At 50.5% G+C, this 27,888-nt stretch overlaps 1 protein-coding gene across 2 annotated transcripts; it reads left to right on the forward strand.

Annotated features, from left to right (window-relative positions):
• On the forward strand, nt 1-27,888 carry LOC128831774 (1,5-anhydro-D-fructose reductase-like). Of its 2 annotated transcripts, none has more exons than XM_054018519.1 (10): nt 1-83; nt 12,830-12,997; nt 15,188-15,304; nt 17,230-17,307; nt 18,892-19,008; nt 21,756-21,862; nt 24,363-24,450; nt 24,651-24,734; nt 25,474-25,562; nt 27,437-27,888. In XM_054018519.1, exons 1-10 carry the CDS (start codon nt 15-17, stop codon nt 27,474-27,476), a joined length of 957 nt encoding a protein of 318 aa, XP_053874494.1. In that variant the 5' UTR covers nt 1-14; the 3' UTR covers nt 27,477-27,888. The 2 variants fall into 2 exon arrangements, with proteins under 2 accessions (XP_053874494.1, XP_053874495.1); XM_054018520.1 differs by lacking the exon at nt 1-83 and adding an exon at nt 12,155-12,184.

The following is a 27,888-nucleotide window of genomic DNA, read 5'->3' on the forward strand; positions in this document are numbered from 1 at the left end:
TTGAAAGCGTCGTGATGAGTTCGAAGGCGGTAACGCTGCCCTCTGGGGGAAGCATGCCTTTACTTGGCCTAGGGACCTGGCAGGTAAGCTCCATAGCAGCAATTCTCTGGTCTCATTTTCTTTCCAGACTAAGAGAACATCAGTAGTGTCCTGGCTCCCAGGGAACGAGGCGCACACCCAAAGTTAATCTCATCGGACCGTTCTGCACTTGGGGCAGAGTGAAGTTTCTGGTGAGGTGTATCTGACGCTGTGGTGAGCAGCTGAAAGCCGAAGGGAGAAAAGTGCTGTGGAAATACATCCTTGGCAAGCTTTCTGAATAGCCCGGGCCCCCCAGGTGGCTGGATTAGACAGGGTGATTGTTGGGTTTATTTTTTTAAATCCTCCATTTATGCTCTTCTAATTGTTCTTTTAATTCCTGAGGTTGACCACTTGAGTGCGCATAGAGCGAGGGTGGAAATCTGCATGAAAGCAACGGGAAGCTTAAAAATCGAAACCCCTAAAGGCCAGTTCCTGTTTACACTAAAGCCATGTCACAGGGTGGCCGGCCCCTTTAAACGAGGCAGGACCAGCACACCTGTGTTAGAACAAGGGCTCCCAATTAAGAGGGTGGGGCAGCAGCTGGGACTACATAAAAGAGCCAGACTGTCCCTAAGGAAGGGGGAGAGGGGAACTATGGGGCAGAAAGGTCCTGCAGGGACAAAGCCATGGGAGGTGTTGCTCAATGAAAAGGGCAAGGAAGTATCCAGCAATAGGCCCTGACACGGACTGAGAGAGTCAATGGGAGAATTCTCCTGGGAGCTGTAGCCCAGGGTGGGCTGAGGAACTGTTTGTGTGTGTTTGGCTTAGGTGTGGAGAACAACACTTTGTCTGGCAAGAGACTCTGGGTGGGGCTGGCGATTCCCAAGCTTGGTGAGGAAGGCAGTGTCTTACAGGCCACTTTGCGTAACTCTGGCCATGCCAAGGGGCTGGGAATTAAGTGTTAATATTCACTACCACAGCCAGGCTGCCTTACCCCGCCAGCGTGATGCAAAATGGCCTCCGTGTAGGTCAGAATCAGACAGACAAAAGTGAAGGAAAACAGTTGACAGTTCTCGTTCCCAGGTTAATCCGCCTACACAGCATGTTTGTACAGTCAGGGCGGGAACGGCCTGAGCTGGCGATCTTTACTTGGGTAATTCTCCTCCACGTTAATGGTTGTGCTGCCAAAGTCTGCAGCTCTGGATCTGGCAAGTCAATATTGCAGGGAGAATTTGTTGTGGGGGCGGGGTAGAGTCTGCGAACCGCTCCCATTAAAACAGGTTTGTGCCTTTAAGAGGCAATTACGGCCATCTAGCTCTGCTCAGAGGAGGTCTAATTGACGTGGTGCTTAAAAGGCTGGTGGATCTGCTCTAGCAGGGGGGCCCGATTTTCCTAAGAGCCCGTTCTCCTTTAGGCACATAGATGGAGAGAGGAAACAGGAGCTGCTGTTTGCTGAGCTCGCCTTAAAGTCAGACCCTGGGCTCCCACCGGAGCCAGCTGGTGAACGTGTGCCAGGTGGGTCCATCTTTCTGCTCAGTCTACACAGCATAGAAAGTGGTTACACCTGCAGCTAGCGAATCTGGCTCTTCAGTTCTGGCTGTAGCAGTTGATGCTTTTCAGCTCACTCCATTCCCAGTACATTGGCCAAATCAGCAGCTGTTGCACACCCAGCACTCTTGGAAAAATAACCCTCGTGCAGACCAGATCTTGGGCAAATCACTTAAACTTTCTCCTTCCTGTTTGGGGCAGGGAACGCATTTTTATGATGTTTGTACAGGGCCTAGCACAGTGGGGCGCTGATCTTGGGTAGGGACTCGAAGTGCTACCGCAATACGAATCATTCTACTTGCCTACTAGCTATTAAATAACAGCAAACAGCTGTATATCAAACGGCTGTAAAGCTGCTGGAGATCTCTGGCCAAACAGATTCTTACGGTCTAACAAGGGAACCCAGAGCCCTCTTTCCCCTGCTGTTCGTGTTAGAACACTGGGTGTTCAGTTGGTGCCTGGCTTGTCTGGCACCACATTGGGTAGCAAGCACTGGGTGGTGTGTGACCGTCTCTTTGTCAGACAGGCAAGATAAGATAGTCTGCTTAACTGAAGATTTTCAGGGTGCATTGGATTTTTTTTTTTAAAAAGTTAATTACATGAAAATAATTCAAGTTCACATGGTCTCCATTTAAATTTCCTGACCCTGGTGCCCGTGAGAGCTCGCACCGCAAACCCAGCATTGCTCTAAGACACAATAGTCTTCCAACGAGCTATATGGACTTCTCATTGAAATCTCTTGTGTAGCACCTACCGAAAGAACCCTGTTGTAGAGGGGCTCGGCCAAGGCTCGTTCCTCCACGGGGCTGTGGGGTTTCCCACCGCCTCGCAATAGTTCACTATGGGCCCAGGCCCTGGGTCAGGGCGGGCCAGTAAACAAACAGTCAGGAGCTCAGGCCCTTAGGCAGGGGCTGAGCCAATAGTTCAATATGAGCCAAGGCCCTGGGTCAGGGCAGGGCAGCAAACAAACAGTCTGGAGCTCAGGGTTCTGAGCATCTGAGGCGAGGGGGAGACTGCCTCCCATGAGTGGGGTAGCAGGGGGGATGCAGACCCACCCACTCCACTGCGTCCCAGCCCGGGGCCCTAGCAGCGGCAGAAGGCTCGCTGCTGTGTCAGTGGGGATCCTGACCGCAACACACTGACATTGGTTCTGGCAGAGCTGTGGCCAGACCAGGGTCAGCTGCCCCCGGGCTACTTCCGGACTCCCCTTCATAAGGTACCTGGCTTAGGGCGGTGTCCTTGGAGGTTTCCAGCACAATCGGTTTTTCCGGGTAACTGGTGAGGGGTAGGCTCAGCTGATCCTCAGGGTAGCCGGCAAGGGGTAGGCTTGGCTGCTCCTCTGGGTAGCTGGCCAGGGGTAGGCTTGGCTGGCCCAGCCAGTCCTCGGTTCCGCCGCAGCCTGCTGGCGTTTCCCAACCCGGAGCTAGGCCACAGACATTTGGCCTCTCCGGCGGCTGGCTTTCAAGTGAGCTCTGCAGTTGGGCTTTTCTACTTCCTCTCCTGCGCCGTGACCTCTGGGGGGCGGGCGCAGGATCCATTGGCTCAGCCCATGTTGGTGCTAGGGGAGGCTCGTCCCTCAGCGGGGCCGTGGGGTATCCCACCGCCTCGCTACACCTGTTATCAGTAGTCAGAAGGGGAAGGAGAAAATGGTGCTGCTGAAACAACACCCCTTCTCCCAAAATAGCTGGAGCCTTCTGCTGAAATGGACAGCGCTGAAATAAGGAGCAAATTGGCATTTTAGTTGGTCAGTAGGCTTCAGAGTTAACCCACAATTGAGCTGAATGGGGCATCCACATCTCTTGAAACTACTGCTTTAGAAATATTGCTACCTGAAGACTCAGGAAGTCAGCACTACGGAGGATCAGGTTGGGGAAAATTTCTTCAACTATAAGAGGTTAGAGTGTTTTAAATATAAAAGCTTACAGTCCGCAAAAAGCTATGGGGCTGGCTAACTAACTACTGGCGCAGTGTGCTGGTCAGTATCGCATCAACCTCCCTCCTGCCTTCCACTGCTAAATGTGAGAGCCAGATGATGTTTGGCAAAAGCAGGGAGTCTGTCAAAATACATGTCGCCATGTCAGTCGATGGCTGGGAATTCAGCAAGATGCCTGGTATACGGAATTTGGCTTTGTCGTTTTCTCAAAAGGAGAGTCTCATCTGCCGGGGAAAGGCAGACGTCCCCAGTGTCAAATGAGCCATGTTATCGCCTCCCTTTTCTTTATTTTTCGCTGATATACTATGTTGGGCCCAATCCTGTGGTTGCAAGATGAGGCCCTGAAATACAACACCTTCCACTACCCCTAGAATTCACTTTATACACCGAAATATATGCACTATAATAACCCCGTAGAAGTGTTTGCCACATCTCTCTTAATCCCAAGGGAGCAGATGACTTATCAAAAGAGTCAGTAAGATTTAGAACTTTGTTGCTGAGGGATTGTTAGCTATCTAAAGGATTATAATAATTTATTTGGATTATGGTAGCATGTAAAGGCTTTGTCCGAGCTTGGGGCTGTATTAAACACTTCTTGTTCCAAAGATTTTACAATCGAAGGTCCCAATCTTGCAACTGACTATGCATGGACAGAGCGCCAGTGGCTTCCTTGGGGGTCTGTATTGGGCACAGCAGCCCACCGTTTGCAGGACCAGGGCGTAACTAGATAAGACAGGCAAAGGAAGCATTTTCTCCATTTGCAGAGGAGGAGCTGACCAGAATGACTTGCTCAAGATTGCACGGCTGGGGATAGAACTCACAAATAACAGTTCATTGCTTTAACCACTAGGCAAGGTGTCTTTCTTTTTTGGGAGGGTGAGGGTGGTAGGGATGAGTTTTAATTTTTCTAAAACTTGTTTCTTCAGGAGTTATAAATGTGACTAGTTTATGAAATGACCTCATTCAAGCAATTGTATAAAATACTCCTTAGCACATTTTACTTTGTTTTTTAAAGATTTAGCCTTTGATTGTACTCCCAGTATTTCATTTTTACTACAGCGACCTGGCAAATGAACAATGTGGTTAGGAATGCATTTGCCATGCTTGTAATTAAATTTTTTTTGAAAGGTGACAGAAGCATTACTGAAGTGGAGAGCTTCCTGGAAATTGGACATTTTATTTTGGTATCCGTTTGTTTTGGCAATTGTGTTTTCAAAGCAGATTCTCTTGGAGGTTAAATTTTGACTGGAGGACAATGGAAGAGTCTGCTTGTTTTGCAGTGGTTCTCAACCAGGAGTGGTACGCATACTCCTGGGGGTACGCAGAGGTCTTCCGAGGGTAGATCAACTCATAGAATTGTAGAATATCAGGGTTGGAAGGGATCTCGGGAGGTCATCTAGTCCAACCCACTGCTCAAAGCAGGACCAATCCCCAACTAAATCATCCCAGCCAGGGCTTTGATATCTAGATAATCTGCCTCATTTTACAACAAGCTACATAAAAAGCCCTAGTGAAGTCAGTACAAACTAAAATATCATACAGACAACGACTTGTTTATACTGCTCTACACAGGGGCGGCTCCAGGCATCAGCGCACCAAGCGCATGCCTGGGGTGGCAAGACGCGGGGGGGCAGCCTGCCAGTCACCATGAGGGCGGCAGTCAGGCAGCCTTCGGCAGCATGCCTGCAGGAGGTCCGCCGGTCCCATGGTTTCGGCGGCAATTTGGCGGCGGGTATGCCGAAGGCGCGGGACTGCAGGCATGCCGCCGAATCCGCGTTACCAGCGGACTTCCCGCCGAAGGCTGCCTGACTGCCGTGCTTGGGGAAGCAAAATACATAGAGCCGCCCCTGGCTTTATATGCTATAAGCTGAAATGTAAGTACAATATTTATATTCCAATTGATTTATTGTATAATTATATGGTAAAAATGCCGGGTTTGTGGGCATGTGGATGGAGATGACAAATATTATGGCCCAGCGCTTATGATATTTCAATGCCACTTTAAACTGTTTGATTTTCATAAGGGCAGAGTGACCACAGCTCCCACTGGCCCTGTTTCAGAATGTTTCGTATTGGAGATGGGTCTGTACTGCTGGATCCAGTTCTGGGATCCAAACACTGCAAAACTCAAGGTATTAAGTGCTGGGATTCTAGCGCAGGGGGGCCTCTGATTCCCTCCCCCCCAAATAGCACTGATGTGCTGGAGAGCTAACCAGGGAAAGCTAACGTCTGGCAATGCTCCAGTGTAACAAACCAGTGTCATCCCTATACGTGTGTCTTTCCCCATCTCTGTATGTCTTTCTGCACGTTCCCATAATCTAACAGAAACAAATCACCGTAGGACAGAGCCCATTTTACTCTTAGTCTGACCAGACAGCACGTGTGAAAAATCGAGACAGGGGGTGGGGGGTAATAGGCACCTATATAAGACAAAGCCCTAAAAAATCGGGACTGTCCCTATAAAAATCAGGACATCTGGTCACCCTAGCCTTCCTGAATTTCTGTGCACTTGGGTGTCCAGAGCATCCATTGGATGCAAATTTAAAGCCTATTGCATGGCATGTAACTCCCGGGCATAGTCAGCTACAGGATGGTTCTCTTAAAACAAGAATGTGGCATCTACATGTTTGCAGAGGGGACCTGAATCTTGTCACACCTCTGTGCTCTACGACTGCAGCATCTAAATTAATCGTTTCATATTTGGAATTTGATTTTGACCCTGTGCGACTTCCATGGTGAGGTACTTATCTGGTCCCCAACACTGTAGGGTGTGGGCACCTCCCAACCTTGAATATTTTTAGCCTCACAACCCCCCTGTGAGGCAGGGCAGTGCTATTACTCCCACTGTACAGATGGCGGAAACTGAGGCAGAGAGGCTAAGCCAACTTGCCCAGGTTCTCACAGGATGTTTGCAGCAGAGCAGGAATTGGACCTAGGTCTGCCACAACCCATGCTAACCACTGCCCCTCCTCTTCCTCATTATAGTGAATCAGATTTCCAGCTAAGTGTATTAAGAGCCACATATCTAAGCGATGCCAAGAAAAGACCCCAAGCCACACAGTTTGGATCTGTCTCCAAAACTCGTGGCTGGTGGATTTGGGATTTTAGTGTGAGCCAATAGCTGTGGGAAAATGCAAAGTTTGAGACAAGATAGAACAATGGTCCAATACAGAATGGATCTTCCCACATATCCCAAATTGCCTCTAGGACCTGAGATTCTGCTCTATTAACTAGAGCTATTTGGGAAGTGGGTCCCATACCCAGTGAACGTTTGGATTTTTAACTCAGAAAAATCAAACAGCCCCCGAAACTGAAGATTTTCTACCAAAATCCTAAAAGTTTTCTGACAATTTTTCTCCAATGTTCTCTTTTTGGGGGAGGGTGATTTGAGGGATTTTTTCAGCTAAACACTGTTAGCAAAACCATTTGGTTTTCTGCCAAAACGATTGGTTTTCCAACAAAAAAGTTCAAAGTATTTTTTTCAAATCTATTTTCTAGACACTTTTCATGAAATTTCTCACTTTGTCCAAACCCCAATTTTTCATCAAAGCAAAGATTCAATAAAAAATTTCCAATGGCTCTCAAACCCTGCTAAGCGTATGCATCACCGTTCTGCCCCTTTATTGGGCGCCAGGCTGGGTGCTGGGCAAATCAGAACAAGACCCTGCAGGCCTGGATACCAGCTGCCACGTGGGATACATGGCCTGCTTCTTTGACTTCTAACCCCAGCCCACGTGCTCTCTCGTGGACGGCTCTCTGCTCCTTCTTCTGCATGCCACGTAGTCCAAATCTAAACCAAGGTGGCTTGAATTGAAAGCAACTGATTTGTCAGGCAAGGGGCTCTGGTTTGAACGGAGCTGAAGCTTAGCACAGAGACAGGTCGAAAGCAGAACCACTGATCCAGACCACGCCCCACTGGGCCCCTGGAACTCTGAGCTGACATGAACCCATCAGCCTTTGGTTCAATGTTATCTTAGCCTGTTTCCTCCTGTCCTCTCCCTTTGTGTGTTTAAAATCAAAGCTGCCAAAACAAGAGAGAACACAAACCCAGAAGCCCAAGGGCCTGATGACTAAGGGGCATTAGAGACTGGCACTAGTTGAATTTCAGTGCTATTGCTGGAGTTCAAATAGAGTTTAAACCCTGCATGGCATCTCGCTGTCTTTTCAGACAGCAGACTCATGTCAGCTCTGACAACACAGACGTGTTAGTCTGTATCCGCAAAAAGAAGAACAGGAGTACTTGTGGCACCTTAGAGACTAACAAATTTATTAGAGCATAAGCTTTCGTGGACTACAGCCCACTTCTTCGGATCCGAAGAAGTGGGCTGTAGTCCACGAAAGCTTATGCTCTAATAAATTTGTTAGTCTCTAAGGTGCCACAAGTACTCCTGTTCTTCTTTCTGACAACACAGGCTCTCACACAGCCCAGCGGCTAGAGCTGTCCTGTCCCCGCAGATATGCTAGAGGTTTGCTGCGGCAACCGCCATTGTATTACCAGGCAGGGAAGGCAGCAGCGTTCTGGGCTGCAGTTGGGTATTTCTGGGTCTTTTCCAAGGGGTGGTTCAGAATCCGGGCAATGCAATCTTATTTATTTATAACCCGTTACTAATTCCTTGGGCTATGGATGCTCCCATTCTCAGTCACGTCTTTGCTAGACTTTTTCAGCTCCGGGTCACTGACTCGCTGGAGGTACGGAACACATTTGTAAATACTAGCCAGGATGTTCCCCTCACACTTGATCCGGGTGGCACGTGGTTGTAGTTTACCGTCAGCTGATCCCTCGAGAGAGCTCTCTTGAAGCAAAATCCTACTGGAGAGAAGGCAGTGGTAGCTTTTATCTCCATGTAGCTAGTTGGGGTCAACCCTCTTCCCCACCCTTCAACCATCAGGAGTTTACTTTAAGGGGTACATTGGGGTAAAAAAATAAAGCCCTGTGCCTTGTCTCTACTTGGAATTTACATTGAAGTAGCGATCTCTGCGTAAATGCACCTCTTCTTGCAGTGAAGACATAGCACCAAGTAAGCCACAAACATGCAGGGCCTTGATTAGATGTGTGAGGAGTGTCCATACTAGCCTTTACAAACATGTTAAGTACCATTGCCCCCTTGGTCCCAGCCGTGAGGCAATTTTCAGGGTCCGGCAAGTCTCTTTCAGTTAGGAAAAGAAACTGACAATATGTATTTGTTTGGTTGGATCCTGTTTTGTTAACAAAGAAGGCATGCATACAGTTTGCTTGTTTCCCTGAACACAATAGAAACAAACAGCAAGCAGTTTCCTGGCTTTCAGTTTCCAGCAGTTACAGGCCACAAGGAGCTCTCTCTCTGCTCCCCCACACAACTGCTTCTCTCGCTGGCTGACACACACACACACACACTTGGGCCTAGCCTCTGTGTTTGCAATCAGGGAAGCCCACATGGCTCAGCTTCTGATCTTGCCATTGACTTGGGTGGTGACTTCTACTGTTGCCATGTATCTCATGACATAAAGGGGCTTAATTGCTCCTTCTATTGAGCCTGGAAGAAAGGTGCTTAGCACATGTTTTGGCTTTAATCACAGGGCTGTGATTGTATGTAGATCAAAGAGCATTAACATCCTCCACATAACAGTATTTTGAGTTCCCTAGCAGTCGATTTACAGGAGGCAGATACTCATTCGAGGACCACATTCTAGACCCACTGAAGTCTAATGCTTAAACTCCCATTGACTTCAGTGGTCCTAAGAAAGAGAATGGGACTTGCAGAATAAATGCATAACACCTATGTAAAGTGCTGGCTTGCCAGTGCTGAGAAGCGCTGTCCTCTGTTTGTTCTCATTGGGTTCAATCAATGCAGTAAATGCTGATTTTTTTTTTAACAGCTAAGTACAAGCGGGAGATAGCTAAGGTGTTCCTACAACTCTAGCAATCCTGACAGCCAAAGTGGCGCATATGGGGTGTGGGCAGGCAGGGTGCATAGAATCATAGAATATCAGGGTTGGAAGAGACCTCAGGAGGTATCTAGTCCAACCCCCTGCTCAAAGCAGGACCAATCCTCAGTGCAACTGTAACCCGAACAGGGGGCAAAGAAGTCTGAATATAAGGGAAGCACTAAATCTGTCGTGTGATGAGTGGAACTTGAGAAAGAGGGTCAGGTTTCCGGAGGGATCTGGTTCGGGGAGGCACCAGGGGCTTAGCAATGCATGCTGGGGCCAGGCTGCTGGGGCACAAACACCGGAGCTTTGGCATGTAACACTGGCCTCTTAGGCATATTTGATAAAGTGTTATCTTTTGCACCTGTGCCTGCCTTCCTCCTCCCTTATTGTTAATGACACCCCCGGCCCTGGTCAGACCTTACATGCAAACTGTGAACAGATATGAGCTAGAATCACTGCAAGCCAATAAACCTGGCAGCTCCTGGTGCCATTTCGGTCACTTTTCAGAGCACTTGAGCATTTTTGACGTTGAATATCAGTATTTCTTTCTGTGAGCTGGAAGATCTTCTGCTCTTCCCTGAGGCATGAGTCTGAATAAGTCTCTTAACTTGAATCCTGGCTGGTCCAACTGCAGATGCTCTTTGTGTCTAATTCTTCCCTGAATTGTGTCAAGTGTTTGATGAGATCCTTCAGCAGTGAGTCCTACAGGCTAATCACGTACAGGACTTGCCTATACTACAAAATTGTGCCAACCTGAACTATCCTGGTACAATTTTGAAGTAATACAATTCCCCTATAAAGATCAGGGCAGCTTATTCCTTTTCTGTGTGGTTTTAACCACACTAAGGTAAAAGGCAAAGCCACATCTTTGTCCGACCTGACTATTTTGGAACAAAATTGCACCAAGCAAAATAATTTGACTGGTCTCACTTTCAAGTGTTGATGAGGTCTTAATGGAAGGCCCTTCTGCAGCGATAGTGTTAGCCTGTACCAAAAAGAGGAGCCAGGAAAAATGGGGTGGGGAGTTGGATGAGAGGGAGAAAATAAGAGAGAAGGGACTGGGGGGGGGAACCAATTCCACCGGGCCCACACTGCTTTTGTTCTGAAACTTTTTCGCCAGAGTAGACCTGTTGGCAAATACTTGGATGTTATGGTCTATGAAAAAGCTAAAGTCAGCCAACCAATCGACCAAATGTTTTTTACTGACTTTTTTTGGATTTTGATTTTTTTTTTAATCCCATTGTTTTTGTTGCTCAACAAATTTGACAGCCGTGGAGGGTTTTTTCTTGCAAACATCTCCATTTCATCCCAAAGGCATTTAAAACAAAACACAACAAACTTCAGACAGCTGACCCAAAGTCCTCTGACGTCAATGGGAGTTGTTCCATTAGGATCAATCCATGAAACTATGTTGGCTACTGAAGTGTAGAAAGCGGCCAGCAAAACCGTTCCTTTTGGTAGCCCGCTGGCCTACTGGGGTCACAGAGTAGATGTAGCTGCTCCCCAGCCCTGGTCCTTACTTTCACAAAGGATCCTGGGTCCCCGAGGTGGTTTTCATGTCTCCGTGCCAGGGCAGAGCTCCGTTTGAGGTGGAGGAAAGCGGTGTCCCATCGAGGCTAATCGGGATCCGTTTGCTTTGTTGTGCAATTAAATAATCATTGTCGGTTTAATCCTTTAATAAACTTCTCTGGGACACAGAACGCTTGTGGGGTGCCTTGGGGCTCTTTCAGCCTTGTCTCAGGCATCTGCTGCCAGCTGCGCTCAGGAGACCCGAGAAAGAGCTGGGAGAGGTAATTGTCTACCTTAATCTCCTTTCGAAGAGGTGGTTGATGGGAATTGAATTCTGATGAAAGACTGCTGAGTTGGCAGCCTTGGAGATGGGATGTTCTCTGTCAGCCCCATGGGAGAGATACAGGGCGGGAGTCATCTGCGCCAACGTACCATGCCACCCATGGCGCAAGCCCTGATCTTGTTGAATTGGTATTTTGGGATGAGAGGGGGGCGAATTTCCAACCAGGGCCTGAGATCTAAAGCTCAGTGTTGACACATGAGACTGCGGAAGACGGGAGAGGACAGCTAGAGCGAAGAGCAGGACATTGGAAGAACAGAGGTGCATGCAAAGTCTTGAAAGCAAGAAGATCTGGAAGTAGAGACGCACAGCAGGACGCCGGCGAGCGGGTGGGAGCTGGGAGAGGAGGGGTGGCTTGACTGAGGACTTTAGCAATGTTTTGGCTAGATGGGAGAGGGAGGCAGGGAGCCCACCCAATTACGGGCTCTCTCATGTACTGATCATCCGATAGCGAGAGCAGATTAAACACTGATCACTTTCAAGAACAAGAGAGCCCTGGCGCTACAAGGGGTGGTGCAGCTGTGTTCAATCCACTTCAGGGATCCTGCCTCTTGACATAACTCCTGCTGGGTCTACACTTCTCCCCACCTGCTTTCTCTTTGTTCCAAGGCAGGAACAACCGTGTATAAGTGCTGGTTAATCGGGTTGGGTCGGACACTGCGTTTGCTCTTTGTCTCTATGTTCTTTGCAGGCAGAGGCATGCCGGCCTCCACTCTTGGGTAAATGCTTTAATTAAAGCAGGCTTGGTACAGAGAGGGCTCTCAGCAGCTCTGTTCCCCACACAGCCAGGGTGTGGCTGGGTGTCAAAGCAGATGAATCTGCCTGAGCATTAACTCAACCTTGTAAACAGCCTGTGAAATTAGTGGAAAGAGACCCATTGAATTCAAGGGACATAGGATCAGCCTTTTTGATCAAGAGAGAACATGGTAATTCCCGAAGACTCTGCTGGGGCTGGTAGCAAAGAGAGAGGCAAAGACTCTTAGCCTATTAGATGTGCGTGAATGCTTACTGCAAACCCATAAAGGGCAAGAGCACATCGAAACTAATGTTTGAAGTGCCTATGAGCCTATGGATGTTGGTAGTTTGGCGTATGAGCCCCCAGGGACCAGTGAAGCAAAGGACGACCTTGTTATCCCCGTCTATGCAAAGCCCTTTTAGTCTCCAAGGCAACAAAATATTCCATGAGGCTTGGCTCTGCAAAGTTGCAGCTGAAGCTCTCTTGCCTGGAGTGCCGTGGGACCCTTTTAACAACCGAATGTGGGCAGGAGTGCCACTATGCACCGTAGCTGAAAGGTGGCATCATGGGCACCACAGCGCCCCCTAGTGCCATGCTGGGGCCTTGGTTGAACACTGACTTGGAAGTACGAGCACCACGTGTGGAGTTTGCAGCACCTAACCGTTCCGTTAGGGTACCTCCTACCCAAGTGTGGACAAGGCCTGGCCCTGGGTTTGGCTTGACAGATCCCAAGCTATTGGGCTGGTGTAAATCAATGTAGCTCGTTAGCCCCAGGAGTGTGGCTCTGGGGAAGATTACATAGCAAGCAGTGATGCATCTATTGCTTTCTTTACAGTCTCCCCCGGGGGCCGTTCAGGAAGCCGTGGAGGTAGCTTTAAATGCTGGATATCGGCACGTCGACTGTGCTTATTTTTACCAGAACGAGGCCGAGATCGGAGCAGCCCTTCAGAAGAAGCTGGGGGAAGGGAGGCTGAAGAGAGACGAGCTTTATGTGGTGAGCAAGGTGAGCCCCGTTTTCCTTCCAAACAGAAGCCCAGGATTGCCAATTCTTTCTAAGTTACCCCAAGACTTGGGATACTGGGTGGTTGTTGTTTTTTCTCATGGCCTCTGCGCCTGGACTCATGATACGGTGAAAATTTCAGCCTCCGCTAAATAAAAAATGATTTCCTAATCCCCTCGGTTATTCACAGAAGCTGCAAAATGAGACCCACGAAAGGCCAGAAGGCAAATAAGACCCTATGGCTTTCTAAGCCAATCTCATGAATTCTGGGGGACCTGACTCATGAAGGCTTGATGTTGGCTGTACTGTATGTCTTGTGGATTGAAATGCAATTATCAAAGGGCTGCCACTCGCAGTGCAGAACAACAACTTTATTAAACTTTCTAACTTACTAGAGATGATCAAAAATGGACAATGGGACCGGTTTCCATTGGAAAATGCAATTTTGTCAAAATCTAAACCATTTTGCAGAAACATCTCAATTTTGGTGAAATTGCGATGGAAAAATGTCAAAACACATTGTTTCGACTGTCTCATTTCATTTAACTTCCACTTGCATATGTTTGTGTTGTTCCAGACTGTATTATGTTGACCTTAGTAAAATGAAAAGTTTCAATGTTTCCAAATAGAAACTTTTCAGAATTTTCACCCTACTAGAAATTTCAATTCGTTGGAATTTTCCACGGATTCAAATTCTGTTTTTTGCCCAGTAGTGCTCCATGTTCTTATATGCCATTCGATAGTTAATAGAATTAGTGCTAGCTACATATATACAAACATCTCACTTTTGTGGAGCACACCCATAGCTACTATAGAATCAAGAAATGTCAGGCTGGAAGGGACCCTAAGAAGTCATCAAGTCCAGTCCCTTGCACTGAAGCAGGACCAGGTAAACCTTGACTATCCCTGACAGGTTTTGTCCAACCTGGTCTTAAAAACCTCCAGCAAGGGGATTCCACAACTTCCCTTGGAAACCTGTTCCAGGGCTTAACTACCCTGAGGCCTGGTCCATACTAACCCCCCACTTTGAACTAAGATACACAACTTCAGCTATGTGAATAACATAGCTGAAGTCGAAGTACCTTAGTTCGAACTTACCACAGGTCCAGACGTGGCAGGCAGGCTCCCCCTTCGACTCTGCGTACTCCTCTCGCGGAGCAGGAGTACCGGCGTCGACGGCGAGTACTTCCGGGATCGATCCCAGAAGATCCATTGCTTACCGCCGGACCCGGAGGTAAGTATAGACCTACCCTTAGAGTTAGAAAGGTTTTCCTAATATCTAACCTAAATCACCTTTGCTGATGGTTTAACCCATTACTTTTTGTCCTACCTCCAATGAACATGGAGAACAATTGATCAAATATTTTATAACCGCCCTTCACATATTTCAAGACTGGTATCAGGTCCCCCCTCTGTCGTCTTTTCTCAAAACTAAGCCATAGTTATGATATTATCTCAGACTCTGTTTATGATGCAAGTAACAAAGGCCCATGGTAGGTTCCTACAACAATAAGCGGCAATGGAATGCTAAATAGAAGAGATTCCCAAACTGGGTGTACCTGAGAGCTGATTGGTCACATGGTGCTGGCTCCTCCTCCTGGTTTCTTGCTGAAAAGAGCAGACCAATAGGAGCAGGGACATGGAATGAAGAGCAACATTTGACTTGTTGCTCTAAGGCCCGGTGGGAACACATAATCTGTATAGAGTAAAATGCTGGGGAAAGGGATGTCGGTTTTGCTCTTGGAGAGGAAGGATGGTGCTGGGGTGAAGCCACTGGACTGGGATTCAGGAGATCTGGCTTCGGTTCCTGGCTCTGTCACACCCTCCCTCTCTCTGTGCCTCGGTTCCCCATCGATACAGCTCGTTATACTCCCGTTCTCCTACTCTTTGTCTGATTATGCCCCCATATCACAGAGGCAGCCTGGTCCACTAGAACAGATGGTGGATTGGGAGTCTAGAAACCTGGGCTCTATCCCTAGCTTTGCCACTGACCTGCTGTGTGACCTGGAGTAATTCACTTCCCCTCCACGTTTCTCCTCCCACCCCGGGTCTGTCTCTTCTATTTAGACTGAGCTCTGCAGAGCAGGGACTGCCTCTCTCTACATGTGCGTATAGCGCCCAGCATAAGGGGCCCTCATTTTGGTTAGGTGCTCCTGGAATACAACTAATAATGCAACTATCTTCTCTGGGCAGCTGTGGAACAGCTTCCACGCCCCACAGGATGTGAAACCAGCTTTCCTGAAAAGCCTGACGATGCTGAAGCTGGATTACCTGGATCTCTATCTCATGCACTCTCCAATGGGCTTTCCGGTAAGGTGGATTCTCTCTGAGCTGATGGCATTTATTTCCCTTTCTTCCCCCCAGCCACACAGCAGTTTACATGGCGACGAGTCAGTGCAGGACAGAACTGGGTTTCCGTTTGTAATTGTCAAGAGGCAAAACAAGGAAGGCTGGGTTGTCCCTCCGTGGCAGGTCGACAGCCCCTGAGTGTGTTGTCTGGTTTCCTTTTGCAGTTCTAGGAAGCATGCTCGAGTGGCTAAAACGCAAAGCTGGGACTCAGGATTACTAGGTTCAACTCCCAGTTTAACCACAGACTTACAACACGACCTTGGGCAAGTCACTTGATAGACCCTGGGCCTCAGTTCTTTCTGTGTCACATGGAACTAACATTACTGTCCTGCCTCACAGGGGCGTGAGGTGCTCAGATAGTATGGTGATAAGATAAAGGTTCTGTTGCACCTTCCATCCAACTAGCTACAAGGGCTTTAGAAACATGGAATAACTGGGCCCCTGTAGCGGGGTGAACACCCGCTCCAGCCCTGAAGGGGCTGGAAAAGCCCTGCAGAGGGCTGGGGCTGTAAAGGAGCAAAACCCTGGCTGATTAGGGAAGTGGCTGCAGCTGGGGCCATGCCCCAAACTGAGCCACTCAGCCTTATAAGAAGGCCAGGATAGCCAGAGCTGAGGAGTCTCCCTCTGACAGGAGAGAGAGACAGGCCTGGCTGCAGGGAACTCACCTGGGACCTAGAATGAGGTGGGGCTGGGAAGCCCTAGGCCAGGAACTCCCCAGTCTGCAGGGCCTGGTCCTAGGCCCATATAGGTATTGGGGTTGCAGAGGGGCAACCTGAGGGTGGGTAAAGGCAGCCAGTCCAAACCCCTTGTTGCCTGTGATGATTGGCTGATAGACTGCAGTCTGCCCCAGGGCGTGGGGGCTAGATGGTGACTGGTAATAGCCATGAATGAGGTAACATTGGGATAGGGGGTGAGGAGACCCAGAAAGAGAGTGGGGTACTGCCAGAGGGGCAGCACCCAAGCCAAGGGCACCAGGGTCTGGGAGGGACACGGGGGCCAACGACAGGTGGATCACCGGCCTGCAGAGGGTGCTCTGGATGCTGGGTGAGCTAATTCCTGAGACAACCAGCAGGAGGCGCTGCAGAGGTGAGTCCACGCCTGATTACAGCCCCACTGTCTGACTTCCATGGATGGATGGCATGAGCCGACAGAAAACTTGGCTCATGTAGGCCCATGGGAGACAGTTAAAGGATAGCTTCTCTGGCAGCTGGAACACTGCCACCTCTGGGGTGGCACACAGCAACTATTTAACAGCAAAATAATCTAGGCTGGGAAATGAAGAAAATGAGAGGATCCAATTGAACTGTAGGGGAAATCGAGGGTAATCGGGTGTTGGGCAGGGTGTAGGTGGGTCTTCTGGATGGGACATAGAAGAGTCATCCTGACCAGGCATGATCAATGAGGATCTCTTGGCGATTTTGGTAAGAGGAGGGGGACTTGTGAGAACACCAGCGTTACACTCCATTGGGGTAATTACGCTTACTGCTGAATTGGATCTGCACTGACTCAGCAACACCAGAGCAGGGGAGTCTCCTATCCAAGTCGTGACCCAGCCTCATTCTCCTTTGAGCTCAGGAGCCTGGACTGCCTCGCCGTGACTGCAATAGCGGGAGCGGGGTCAAGCAAACAGGCCGGGATATTCACTCTCTAGAAAAGCCTCATGCAGACCTCGCTGACGCTGCATCATCCAGCGCCCCTGCCTTTCTTTAGCACTTCCTCCTATTGCAGTAACTCTGACAGAGGTGGTGAGTGTTCCCCGAGGATGGACGGGCCAGCTGGGGTGTTTGATGCCTCGCCACTCATTCGGGTCAGGACTCTTAGCAGTTCCAGAGATGCACATGGGATGCTTCCCCCTAGAAAGTGGCTCTTGGTCTGTTCCCCTGCAGAATATCAACGGGGAGCTCGTGCCTCAGAAGGACGGCTTGCTTCTGCAGTCGGATGTGGACTACGTGGACACCTGGAGGGTAAGAGGCAGTACATCAGGCCAAGTGCAATGATGTTCATTGGAGGTCACAAGCAGGAACAGAACCTGGGACCTTCTGCACCTCAGCCCAAGCTGCTACTGCGTGAGCTAAAGGCGCAGTAGCAATGGGATATGGCACCTGAGCTACATGGAGGTATTTAGGATGGAGGGGGTCTCTCTAGGGTTCCTTGAAGGGGTCCCTTACCAGGGGAAGCTCTGATTTTCCACCTCCTGCGTGCCTCGGTGACGTGCACTATTGATGGATACCATAAGCACACAGGGCCTGATCCAAAGCCCTTTGCAGCCAGTGGAAAGACTCTCATTGGCTTTGACGGGCTTTCCCATAGCGCACAGTGAGCGGCGGGGAAAGAGCAGCGTAGGCTGCCCATCCCCCTCCAGTCGTAACGATCTTCATGGCTGGCTCGCGTTCCTCGCATATATTTCCCATCAGCAACCTCTGCTGTCTGGTTGCGAGAGACAGAGAGACAGGCTGAACGCGCCCACCGCCGTAGCAACTGTTAATTACCAGCGAGGTTAAGAGCCACGAGCTGGGGCAGGGTTTTCGTCTGGCTGGAGATAATGGAATGGCCTCATTTAAAATGTACAAAGGCTCTGAGAAGGAGCTAATTCGTCACGGGAGGAGACAGGCGGCGCTCGCATGCCGACAGAAATATTTTTAAACCTGTTCGGAAGGGGAACTAGAGCTATGATTCCAGTCAGCTCCATTTCACCTCTGTCGTTCTGGGTGTGTGCAGAAGGCCGAATTCGGGCACAGCACTGCAGCTTCAGTGGCAAAGCTGTCCTGTGTGGGCGCCCGAGGCGGAGGCTGCGTTTTAAGGCGCTCCGTTCTCAGCACTGCCTGAAGGCCCAGCCTAAGTACGTGGAGAGATGGAAATCTGCCACTTGAATCCGATTGATCACAGTCATCCTAGGAGCTGCACACCTGCCCTGGGTGGGCATGGAGGACAGAATCAGGGCTGGCTCCAGGCACCAGCCGACCAAGCACGTGCTTGGGGCGACACCTTGTAAGGGGCAGCCAATCTTGCAGGGCGGCGCTCGGGGTTGGTTGGTTTTGGTTCAGCGGGGCAGTGCTCAGGGGGGAGCGAGGGGTGTTTGGTTCAGCGGGCCGGTGCTGGGTTTTTTTTGTTTTTTGGTTCAGTGGGACAGTGCCTGGTGGGGGTAAGCACAGGGGTAGGAACTTCTGTTGCACATGAGAGCACCAATTGCTGGGCCTGGTCCATGCACATGGGCCCACCTCCTCAAAGGTATACAGGCAGACGTTCCTAAGGAGGTGGTGGGCTTTGACACAGGTGCTGAGCACCCACAGCTCCGGGTGGAGCTGGTGGCAGCTGCAAGTGTTCCTGCACCCTGGCAAAGCCAGCCAGAGCATTGTCACTCGCCCGTTATTCCAGCATCCCTCTGGGTTTCCCTAGCTGTGCGGGCCCAGCCCATGACCTGCTGCATAGAATCATAGAAGATCAGGGTTGGAACTTGGGACCTCAGGAGGTCATCTAGTCCAACCCCCTGCTCAAAGCAGGACCAATCCCCAACTAAATCATCCAGCCCCTCTTTGTTTTCTTGGCAGGCGATGGAGAAGCTGGTGGACGAAGGCCTGGTGAAATCGGTAGGGGTTTCCAACTTCAATGTCTCCCAGCTGGAGAGGCTGCTGTCCGTGTGCAGGATCAAACCTGCCGCCAACCAGGTAAAGGCTTGTGATTGGGCAGCATCTGAGTTACACCTGTAACGGTGTAGTTTGCCGTGGTGTTCTAGGCTGGTCCCCAGCTATGAGAGAGACAAGGCAGGTGAGTCCCCTTCAGCTCTGTGCAGCTCGAAAGCTTGTCTCTCTCACCTGCTCTGCCTGTAGCAATGGTGTCTCCGCTCCAGGGAGTGCTTATGCTAGCTTTGCATCGGGCTGCTTATAGTTGCAAATGTAACCCTTCTGCCCATCTAAGTTGGCAGCAACAAGGGCCGGGTTCTGTATCTAGGGGTTCCGTTTCAATAACTCAATGCAAAACCGGCTCGAGCCCCCACCCAGTGACCTGGGATAATTACATACCACCCCCTGGGCGCCTCTAAGAGGCAATACTTCCCCTCTCGCAAGCACAGAGTCTGAGTGTAATAGAAAATGTTTAATAACATGAGGTAAACGACATCAGCGTTAAATTGGAAAAACACCACAAACAGGCTTCATGAGCAAAAAACTCACCCCAGCAAATTGGGCTGTGTCCTTTCCCTTTGGTTCTTGAAACCAGCAACCCAAGGATCACCAAAGTCCCAAAAGTCCAACAACCCCCCAAAGTCTCTTGGGTCCAGTAACCCAAGGATCACCAAAGTCCCAAAAGTCCAACAACCCCCCAAAGTCTCTTGGGTCCAGCAACCCAAGGATCACCAAAGTCCCAAAAGTCCAACAACCCCCCAAAGTCCCTGTCCCTGGTCAGTGCAGCCCCAGAGTTCAAGCAGGGGGGGGAGGCACGCAGGGTGTTAAGGGGCACCTTACGTGATCCAAGGCCGACCAGCTGCCTCTCCGTGGGGTTCCGCCGCAGCCTTCTCCACGAGCCGCTCCACTCCACCAGCTGTCCCATGAGCCGCTCCCGCCGTCCACGAACTGCTCTGGCAGCTGCTCTGCTCACCGACCTGTGAGCCACTCAGCTCTGCTCCACTTCAGCCGTTCCTTGGGCCGCTCCCACAAGGCTCCGCTCTGCTCACTGCTTCTCCAGCTGCTCTGCCCTGCTCACCGACCTGTGAGTCGCTCAGCTCCGCTCCAACCGTCCCCATGAGGCTCCACTCTGCTAGCTGCTTCGCCAGCCGCTTAGCAATATAGCTTCAGGCTCCCCCACTAGTTAACACAGCCTCAGTGATCTCAGCTCTTTTGTGATTTCAGCTCATAGTAGGGGAGCCCCAGTGCTAGTGCACCATTGGCCCAAAGTGAATTCAGCTCAGTAGTCTGTAATTAGACTTCTAATGGAATCAAAGTTAACTCTGACATTCAACAGTGGAGAGGAGGTAGTGCAATTGGTGTTTCAACCTCTCGGGGAGGGGGGCTATACCATCAGGTACAAATACCTGTCCCCATCCTCTCTCTATTCACTGGGTTTTGTATCCCATGCCCCTTGTCAAGCAAGTGCTACTTAGGTAATGGTGATGGACTCACTCAGTCCTTCTGTCATACAACAGGTTCACTGCCCTTGATTCACAGAATCAGGGTAACAAAACTTTATTCTTCCTGCCCCAATAACAAAGAAACTGGGGATCCCACACCAGCCAAAGTAACCACTTTGAGTTGCTGTTGTTTCATGCCAGGCGAGTGGGTGTGCCTATGCAAACAAGATCAGCCCCTGGAGTTCTTTTCCACACTCGCCATAATTCACCACCAGATGTCAGGGTAAAGCTCATCCTGACTCTGCTTACACAAATAGTAACTGAGAAGCTGCCGCTGTGGCGTCCTCTGTACTGTGCTAAGCAGACTTTGGGTGTTTAATGCAGCATTCGAATGCCCGGGTTCGCAGCTTGGGCAGAGCCAGAGAGGTTGTGCTCGCTCTTTGAGGGCGTGGCCCAAAAGGACTTCTTTGTATCCCAGAAGCACAGAGCCCAGCCAAGCTTGGGACCCCACTGTGCTCAGTGCGAGACAGTCCTTGCACTGAAAAGCCAGCGGTCCAAATAGACCAGATGGGCAAAGGGGAAACAATCATGGAGAGGGGGAAGCTAAAGCCCAAATCTCATGGCTCCGAATTGCCCCAAACTAGGCCAAGCTGCCTCTTAACATGGGGGGCGTGGTGTGGTGTGGAGAAGGCTGAGAACCACCGGCCTAATCAATTAGGTTCTGTCTTCCTGCGGCCAGTCGCTGTCACTGCCAATAGCTAACTCTGCAGAAGGAGGCCATGGGGAATGCTGTGAAGGGGGATTGATCGGTCCTGATCCACTAGGAGGGTGGTGAAGCACTGGAATAGGTTACCTAGGGAGGTGGTGGAATCTCCTTCCTTAGAGGTTTTTAAGGCCCGGCTTGACAAAGCCCTGGCTGGGATGATTTAGTTGGGGGATTGGCCCTGCTTTGAGCAGGGGGTTGGACTAGATATCTCCTGATGTCCCTTCCAACCCTAATCTTCTATGATTCTATGTTCTGGCAGAAAGCTGTAGCCTGAGCCTTGCTTCCCCTCTCTTAGGCCAGGGTGTGGAGGAAGGAAGCCTCATCTGATGTTCGGTCCAGAATGCTGGGAGAGGCATGTGGGATTGAGAAGAGAAGACTTGGCCAGGGCAGGAGGGAGGCTCATCTGACCCTGGGGTTATGGGGGCTCCTAATATTCAGCAAACCAGGCCCCAGCTTTGGGCTTTCCGATGAAAGCTGCACCCATCCCTCCTAGGGAAGGACTTCCTGGCACTTCAGAGCCCGCTCATGAGCACCTTGAGGCAATGGGACGTGGGCATGAGATACAATAATTGTTTCTCCACCAGGTGGAGCTGCACCCCTACCTGACCCAGTCCGAGCTGGTGGAGTACTGCAAGTCTAAGGGGATTGTCCTCATCGCATATAGTCCCTTGGGCTGCCCTGCCCTGCCCTGGTAAGTCATCCCTAACGTGCACCCTCGGAGGGTAGATCGAAAGCAGTGGGCTATGCTGGAGGGTGATGTAGCAGGGTGGACATCTGCTCCTGCCTGGAAGGGCCTGAGAGAGCCCAGGGAGCAGACAGCATGAAGGCTGAGCTGACTGGGGGAAGTGGCTGCAGCTGGGGCCATGCCCCAAACAGCCTCAGCAGGCCCTATAAAGAGGCTGGGAGCCAGGAGCCCAAGAGTCTCTCTCTACCTTCAGGGAGAGAAGGGCCTGGCTGCAGGGAGCTAGACACAGGGTACCTGTAGTGGAGCAGGGCTGGGAAAGGCTGAGGAGCTGGGGAACTCCAGCCTGGAAACCCCCAGGCCAAGGGGTACTGGGGGTTGCAGAGGGCACCCCAGGGCTAGTCCAAGGCAGCAGGTCCAAACCCCCCTTTCCAGTGATGAGTGGCCTATACTGCAGTCTGCCCCAGGGAGCGGGGGCTAGTTGATGACTGGCAGTGGCCTTATTCTGAAGCGAGGTAGGGATAGTGGGTGGGGGTTCCCCAGGGAGGGGAGACCCTAGTATTGAGGGATGTACTGCCAGGGGGCAGTGCCCCAGATACAAGGGCACCGGGGTCCGGGAGGGACACGGGGGGCCAGAGGACAGGCGGATCACTGGCCTGCAGGGGGCGCTCCAGGACGCTGGAAGAGCTGATTCCCCGAAGCAACCAGTAGGGGGCGACGCAGGGGTGAGTCCAGACCTCTACAGGTGAATACACACAGGACCCAGGCAGTGCTGTTTGCAGTCCTGTCTGCTTGTTAAAGTTCAGAGATCAGTGTTTCCTCCCGCTAGGGAGCCGGATTCCAGTCTGGCTCGGGTATCCCTAGGGGAACCACTGCCTGCATTCCAGCAGGAGCAACTGCCTTGTGAGCGTAGGCACCAGAAGGAAGCCAAGGTCTGGGATCCTGGGGTGAGGTTTGCACGGCCGTTAGGGGAACACGGTGCACGTGTGATCTGGAGTCACGGACGCCAATGATGTTGGTTTCTCAGAGCGGAACTGTGCTCCAAAAGTGACCTGTAAAGGGAGAATGTCCAGTGAGCTAATCAGAGACGAGGGGGAGGTAGAAGGGGTGGGGGTTTTGCTGCTCCACAGTCCATGCTGGTGACTGGCTAAGCAGCAGTTCTGCAGAAAAGGAGTAGGGGTTACAGTGGACAAGAAGCTGGATATGAGTCAACAGTGTGCCCTTGTTGCCAAGAAGGCTAACGGCATTTTGGGCTGTATAAGTAGGAGCATTGCCAGCAGATAGAGGGACATGATCATTCCCCTCTATTCGGCATTGGTGAGGCCTCATCTGGAGTAGTGTGTCCAGTTTTGGGCCCCACACTACAAGAAGGATGTGGAAAAATTGGAAAGAGTCCAGCAGAGGGCAACAAAAATGATTAGGGGGCTGGAGCACATGATGTACGTAGAGTGTCTGAGGGGACTGGGATTGTTTAGTGTGCAGAAGAGAAAAATGGGGGGGGGGGGAGGGGTTTGATAGCTGCTTTCAACTACCTGAAGGGTCTCAAATTGCAGTGGGGGAAGTTTAGGTTGGATATTAGGAAACACTATTTCACTAGGAGGGTGGTGAAGCACTGGAATGACTTCCCTAGGGAAGTGGTGGAATCTCCATCCTTAGAGGTTTTTAAGGTCAGGCTTGACAAAGCCCTGGCTGGGATGATTTAGTTGGGGGATTGGTCCTGCTTTGAGCAGGGGGTTGGACTTGATGACCTCCTGAGGTCCCTTCCAACCCTGATATTCTATGATTCCATGACTCAGAAAACACCTTCTGGGGACAGTAGATGCCCACAGCACACAGTTGTAGCACAAAGGGGCAGTTCTGCCCTGAACTGCCATCGCAGGGCTCTGTGTTGACTGTCTGGCAAATGGAGTGAGTGTGAGCTGGAGGCCTGAGAGGTGTTTCTGTAGCCTGGGCTGGCTCTGAGATACAAGCTGGGTCCTCTTCCTTCGTGACTGGTCACGCTGGCCCACCCAGCCAAGGTCTGGCTGAGATCTTCGCTAGGCTAACTGGGCCGGATTCTGCTCTCACTCCGGTTTGATTTCACTGACTTGGGTGGAGTTGCTTGGCCCAAGAGCATTTACTGGATTCTTTTATCTTTATCAAGAGCCTGGCCAACGTAACAGGGGTCCCACTGCGTGATGAGTTCTGGGGTACAGCCCCGCCACACGGTGACAAAGCAGGGGAGAGGCTGAGTGAGCTGGGCCAGGGAGGGCTCCTGGCTGTTATTCGCAGCTGTTGTTTGCACAGCAGCACCAAGGGGCATTTGTCGACCCTGTCGCTGGCTCAGGGGGAGTGACAGACTCCCTCAGTGCCTTCCCTTCCCTGTTCCTCCAGCCAGCAGCAGGAGGCTCTGCTGCCTCCCAGCGGTGCTGTGAAGGCGACTGCAAACAGAAGGCTGGTGGGGAAAGTGCTGCCTGCTCTCCGAGAGCAGCAGCCCTTGTTCAGGACTCTCCATATCCTCTTCCCTTAGCCCTTCGGGGGAGAACAGCCCTGTGCCCCTCCTGGAGAATCCCACGGTGAAGGAGATCGCTCAGAAGCATGGAAAAACCAGCGCTCAGGTGAGGGGGGGACAGCACTGGCCTTAGTGGCGTTTCTCTATATAGACGTGCAACATCCTCTCTAAGCTACACTGGGGCGGGGGGGGTTGTGGGTGCAGTGTGGAAAAGCAGGTCTCTTGGTCTCTTCACGCTGACTGTGCTCCTCCTGGCCACCGCGCCAGCCACGTATCCTGGCTAACCAGCTCCTGCCCTCTCCGCAGGTTCTCATCCGCTTCCACATTCAGAGGGGCATCGCCGCCATCCCGAAAAGCATCACCCCGGCCCGCATTGTGGAGAACGCAGAGGTAACGGGGATGGCTAGCGAGCCGGGAGCCCTCTTCCACTCCTTGCAAATGGCTGAGGTGTTACTGTCACCAGAGCGGGGTGAGACTCTTCACACAAGCGACGGCTGGAGACTTTGTACCAAAGCCGAGCTGTACCCAGCAGGATTTGAACAGCTAGTTTGAGGGACCCTTAAGTATTGCTAGCCTGAGGGTTAGCCCCTCTGTTCGGGGATACGCTCGTAGGCCCTCTGCTTGGAGACCTAAGTGGGTTTGCTCCTCGCAGAACACACAACACAGAGCAAGGTCTGGCTGTTAAACAGCCTGCGTTGGCTGTGAGAATAGCTTGTGGCCCAGAAATCTGGGGGTGGGATTTTTGTCCTTTCACTGAAGAGTTGAGTGGGTGGCCATGCCCATCTGGTAGAGCTGTGCTGAACAAATGCTCAGGGCCGGGCACCTAACAGAAGATCTGCCATTTGCCTCAGAGAGAGAGAGAGAGAGACACACACGCAAAGGCCGGGGGTGAATTTCAGCACAGCAGCTTGAGACGCAGTAACTTCCCATGCACGCGCTGGGGAAGTCCCATGCCCACACCCTGCCATTCCCCGTATCCAGCCTCCTGGTCCCACTCAGACTCCAAGGGGCTGCATTTCCCAGCCTTACAGACTATCCGCCCGCGTCTTCCATGCTTTGCCGTGGACTTGCGTCTCCTGGCAGACTTGGGAGCCTGGGCTTGGAGTCAAAAGCTGTTTCTTCTGTGTAGGTATATGACTTTCACCTGACACACACCGAAATCCAGACGCTGGAAGGACTAGACTGCAACACACGATTTATTAAATGGAACCTGCTGGGGTGAGTGATTGAAACAGGCTCTTCTAACTAAAAAAACGTAGCCTTCAGAGCTCGGCTAACAATATTACACAGGGAAGCTTGCAGGCTAGGAAGCAGTGGGTGCTTTCAGTCATGTGGCACTGGATGGGGATGCAGGAGACCTGGGTTCTATTTCTAGCTTTGCCTCTGGCCTGCTGGGTGACCTGGGACCAGTCACTTCCCATCCTTTACCTCAGTTTCCCTAAATGCAAAATAGGGATAATGATACTTTGCTTTTCCTCCACAGGGATCAAGGTAGATAGGCGGTAGATATTCAGTAGCATCTACTCTTTAAGGCTTTCGAAGCACCTTCCCAACGTTAATTAACCCACAGTGAAGTAGGTAAGGGACCAAACCCAGCAGGGATTGTCCCCGTTAGCTTCAGGTGGGGTTGTTCCCAAGCCAGTGTGGGTCTCCCCTATTATAAAGGGAGCTGTTTCCTCTCGGGTGCGAACCCATTCAGAGGCAAGGAATACATCACAAAGGTTTGAGCAGCACATTGAAGCTCCAGTGTAATACGTGCGGAGTATTGCTATTGTTTGTTTAAGCACTGACTGTAGGCTTGGCCCGCGTACAATACACACAATCAAATCTTACTTCATGGCAGGGCTCGCAAATAAGGCCCCGATCCTGAAATCGGAGAGGCCAGCGTGGGACCCAAAGAGATTTCATCTGGGTGGAGGGCAGGGGTCGGTAGATGCATAACCCAAGCTAGGAGAATGTGGATTTGATGCTCTCTAGTGGCTGGTGCACAGAGATGTTTCAAGCCGCTATAGAGCTGGTTAAAATATAAAGCTGTCTTTCTTTCTGAAAATATAAACAAAATGACCCCCACCCTGAAAACCTTGCTACAGAACTTCTGTTTTTTTACTATAAGAACATTGGAAAAATTTCCCTTCCTCTTCCCTGTTTCCACTGAAAAGAGGGAATGGACCCCAAAAAGAAAACTTCTGGTTTTCAACAGCTGAAAATTTTCAATCAAAGTACATTTTCATTTTGATCAAAAAGCCATTTTTAATTGGGGAGGCAGCATTTTTGGTGAAAAATGCTGACCAGCTAAGGCGTGGGTTCTCAACCTTTCTCCTACTGGGTCCCCTCTACCCTCTAATCAAACCTAGCTCCTTATATAACCCTTTTCAGCAGTAGATCTGAGAGGTCCAGATTCATGAAAGTACTTAGGCATCCCAACGTCTTAAACCACCCCCCACCTCCCCTGGGGCCCTGCCAACAAGTGGAATTCTCAGCCCAGCTTTGTGAATCTAGTCCAAAGTGACTTGCTTCAGAGTCATCCAAGCAAAACCCCCATCTCCCGTGTCCCAGTCCACTCGGCCATGCTGCAGGGAGGGCAGGGATTTCACAACCAAACTCTGTTGGCAGCCCATGAAGTTGAGCCCCTTTTCGTCGTTAGAGGTTGAAGTTAATGGGAGTTTTTCTATTGACTTAATTGGGAGCAGGATCAAGGCCCTTAAGTCTTTGACTGCAACAGGGGCTAAAAAGCAGGATTGGCTCATCCTTTTAGTTGGAGAGATTCTGGGTTTAAACGCCTCTGGTGGTGCAAGGTATCACCAGCAGATCCAGTTGCAGGATGGGCACCTGATGGAACAGAATGCACCGGCAAATCCAGAGAGGGATGGGCTTAGTTTATTTGTGTTTCTTTTAATTAAACTCATGGGTTAATGTATTTTAAATTAAAGGTTTGAATTCCACTAAAATTCCCTGTTTTGGCTATTCCTATCACATATATAGAAGAGGTGGCTGGCTACCTGCACTGTTTGCTTCTTAAAAAGCTTTTACATGGAAGATTCTGAATGGTTGTGATAATTATTTACTTAGGATGTATTTGTCTCTTATTCCAGGATGGAGACACACAAACACTTCCCATTCAGTGACAAGTAATTATCGCGGCCTAAAGAAATGGCAAGTCAGTCCTGGAAGATTCGGTTCCCAGTAAATCAACTGCATGTATTGGCAAGCTTTTGAAATGATCCATATCAGCCTCTCAAAATCCTTCTGAAATGTCCTAGGCAAGGTAAACTAAAATCTACTTGCCTACCTGTACACTGGGGCTAAAACTAATTATGTTTTATGTATCCATTTTAAGTGATGTGAGAATGGAGGAGAAGAATTTTACAAGGGTGATTTTAAATATTTGCTCAGCAAAGGGTAAGGGGGGGATCTTGATAAGCTATTTGTTCTCTGGAGACAGTTTCTAGATGTGGGGGTAAAGGATTAGACCCTTCTGTAAGGTTCCCCTGATTTTCTTTCAGTAACACAATAAAAAACAGCTGCCCAATGACAGCATTTAGCA

This window comes from Malaclemys terrapin, chromosome 2 (genome assembly GCF_027887155.1).
Source record: "Malaclemys terrapin pileata isolate rMalTer1 chromosome 2, rMalTer1.hap1, whole genome shotgun sequence".
NCBI classification, from domain to species: Eukaryota; Metazoa; Chordata; order Testudines; family Emydidae; genus Malaclemys; species Malaclemys terrapin.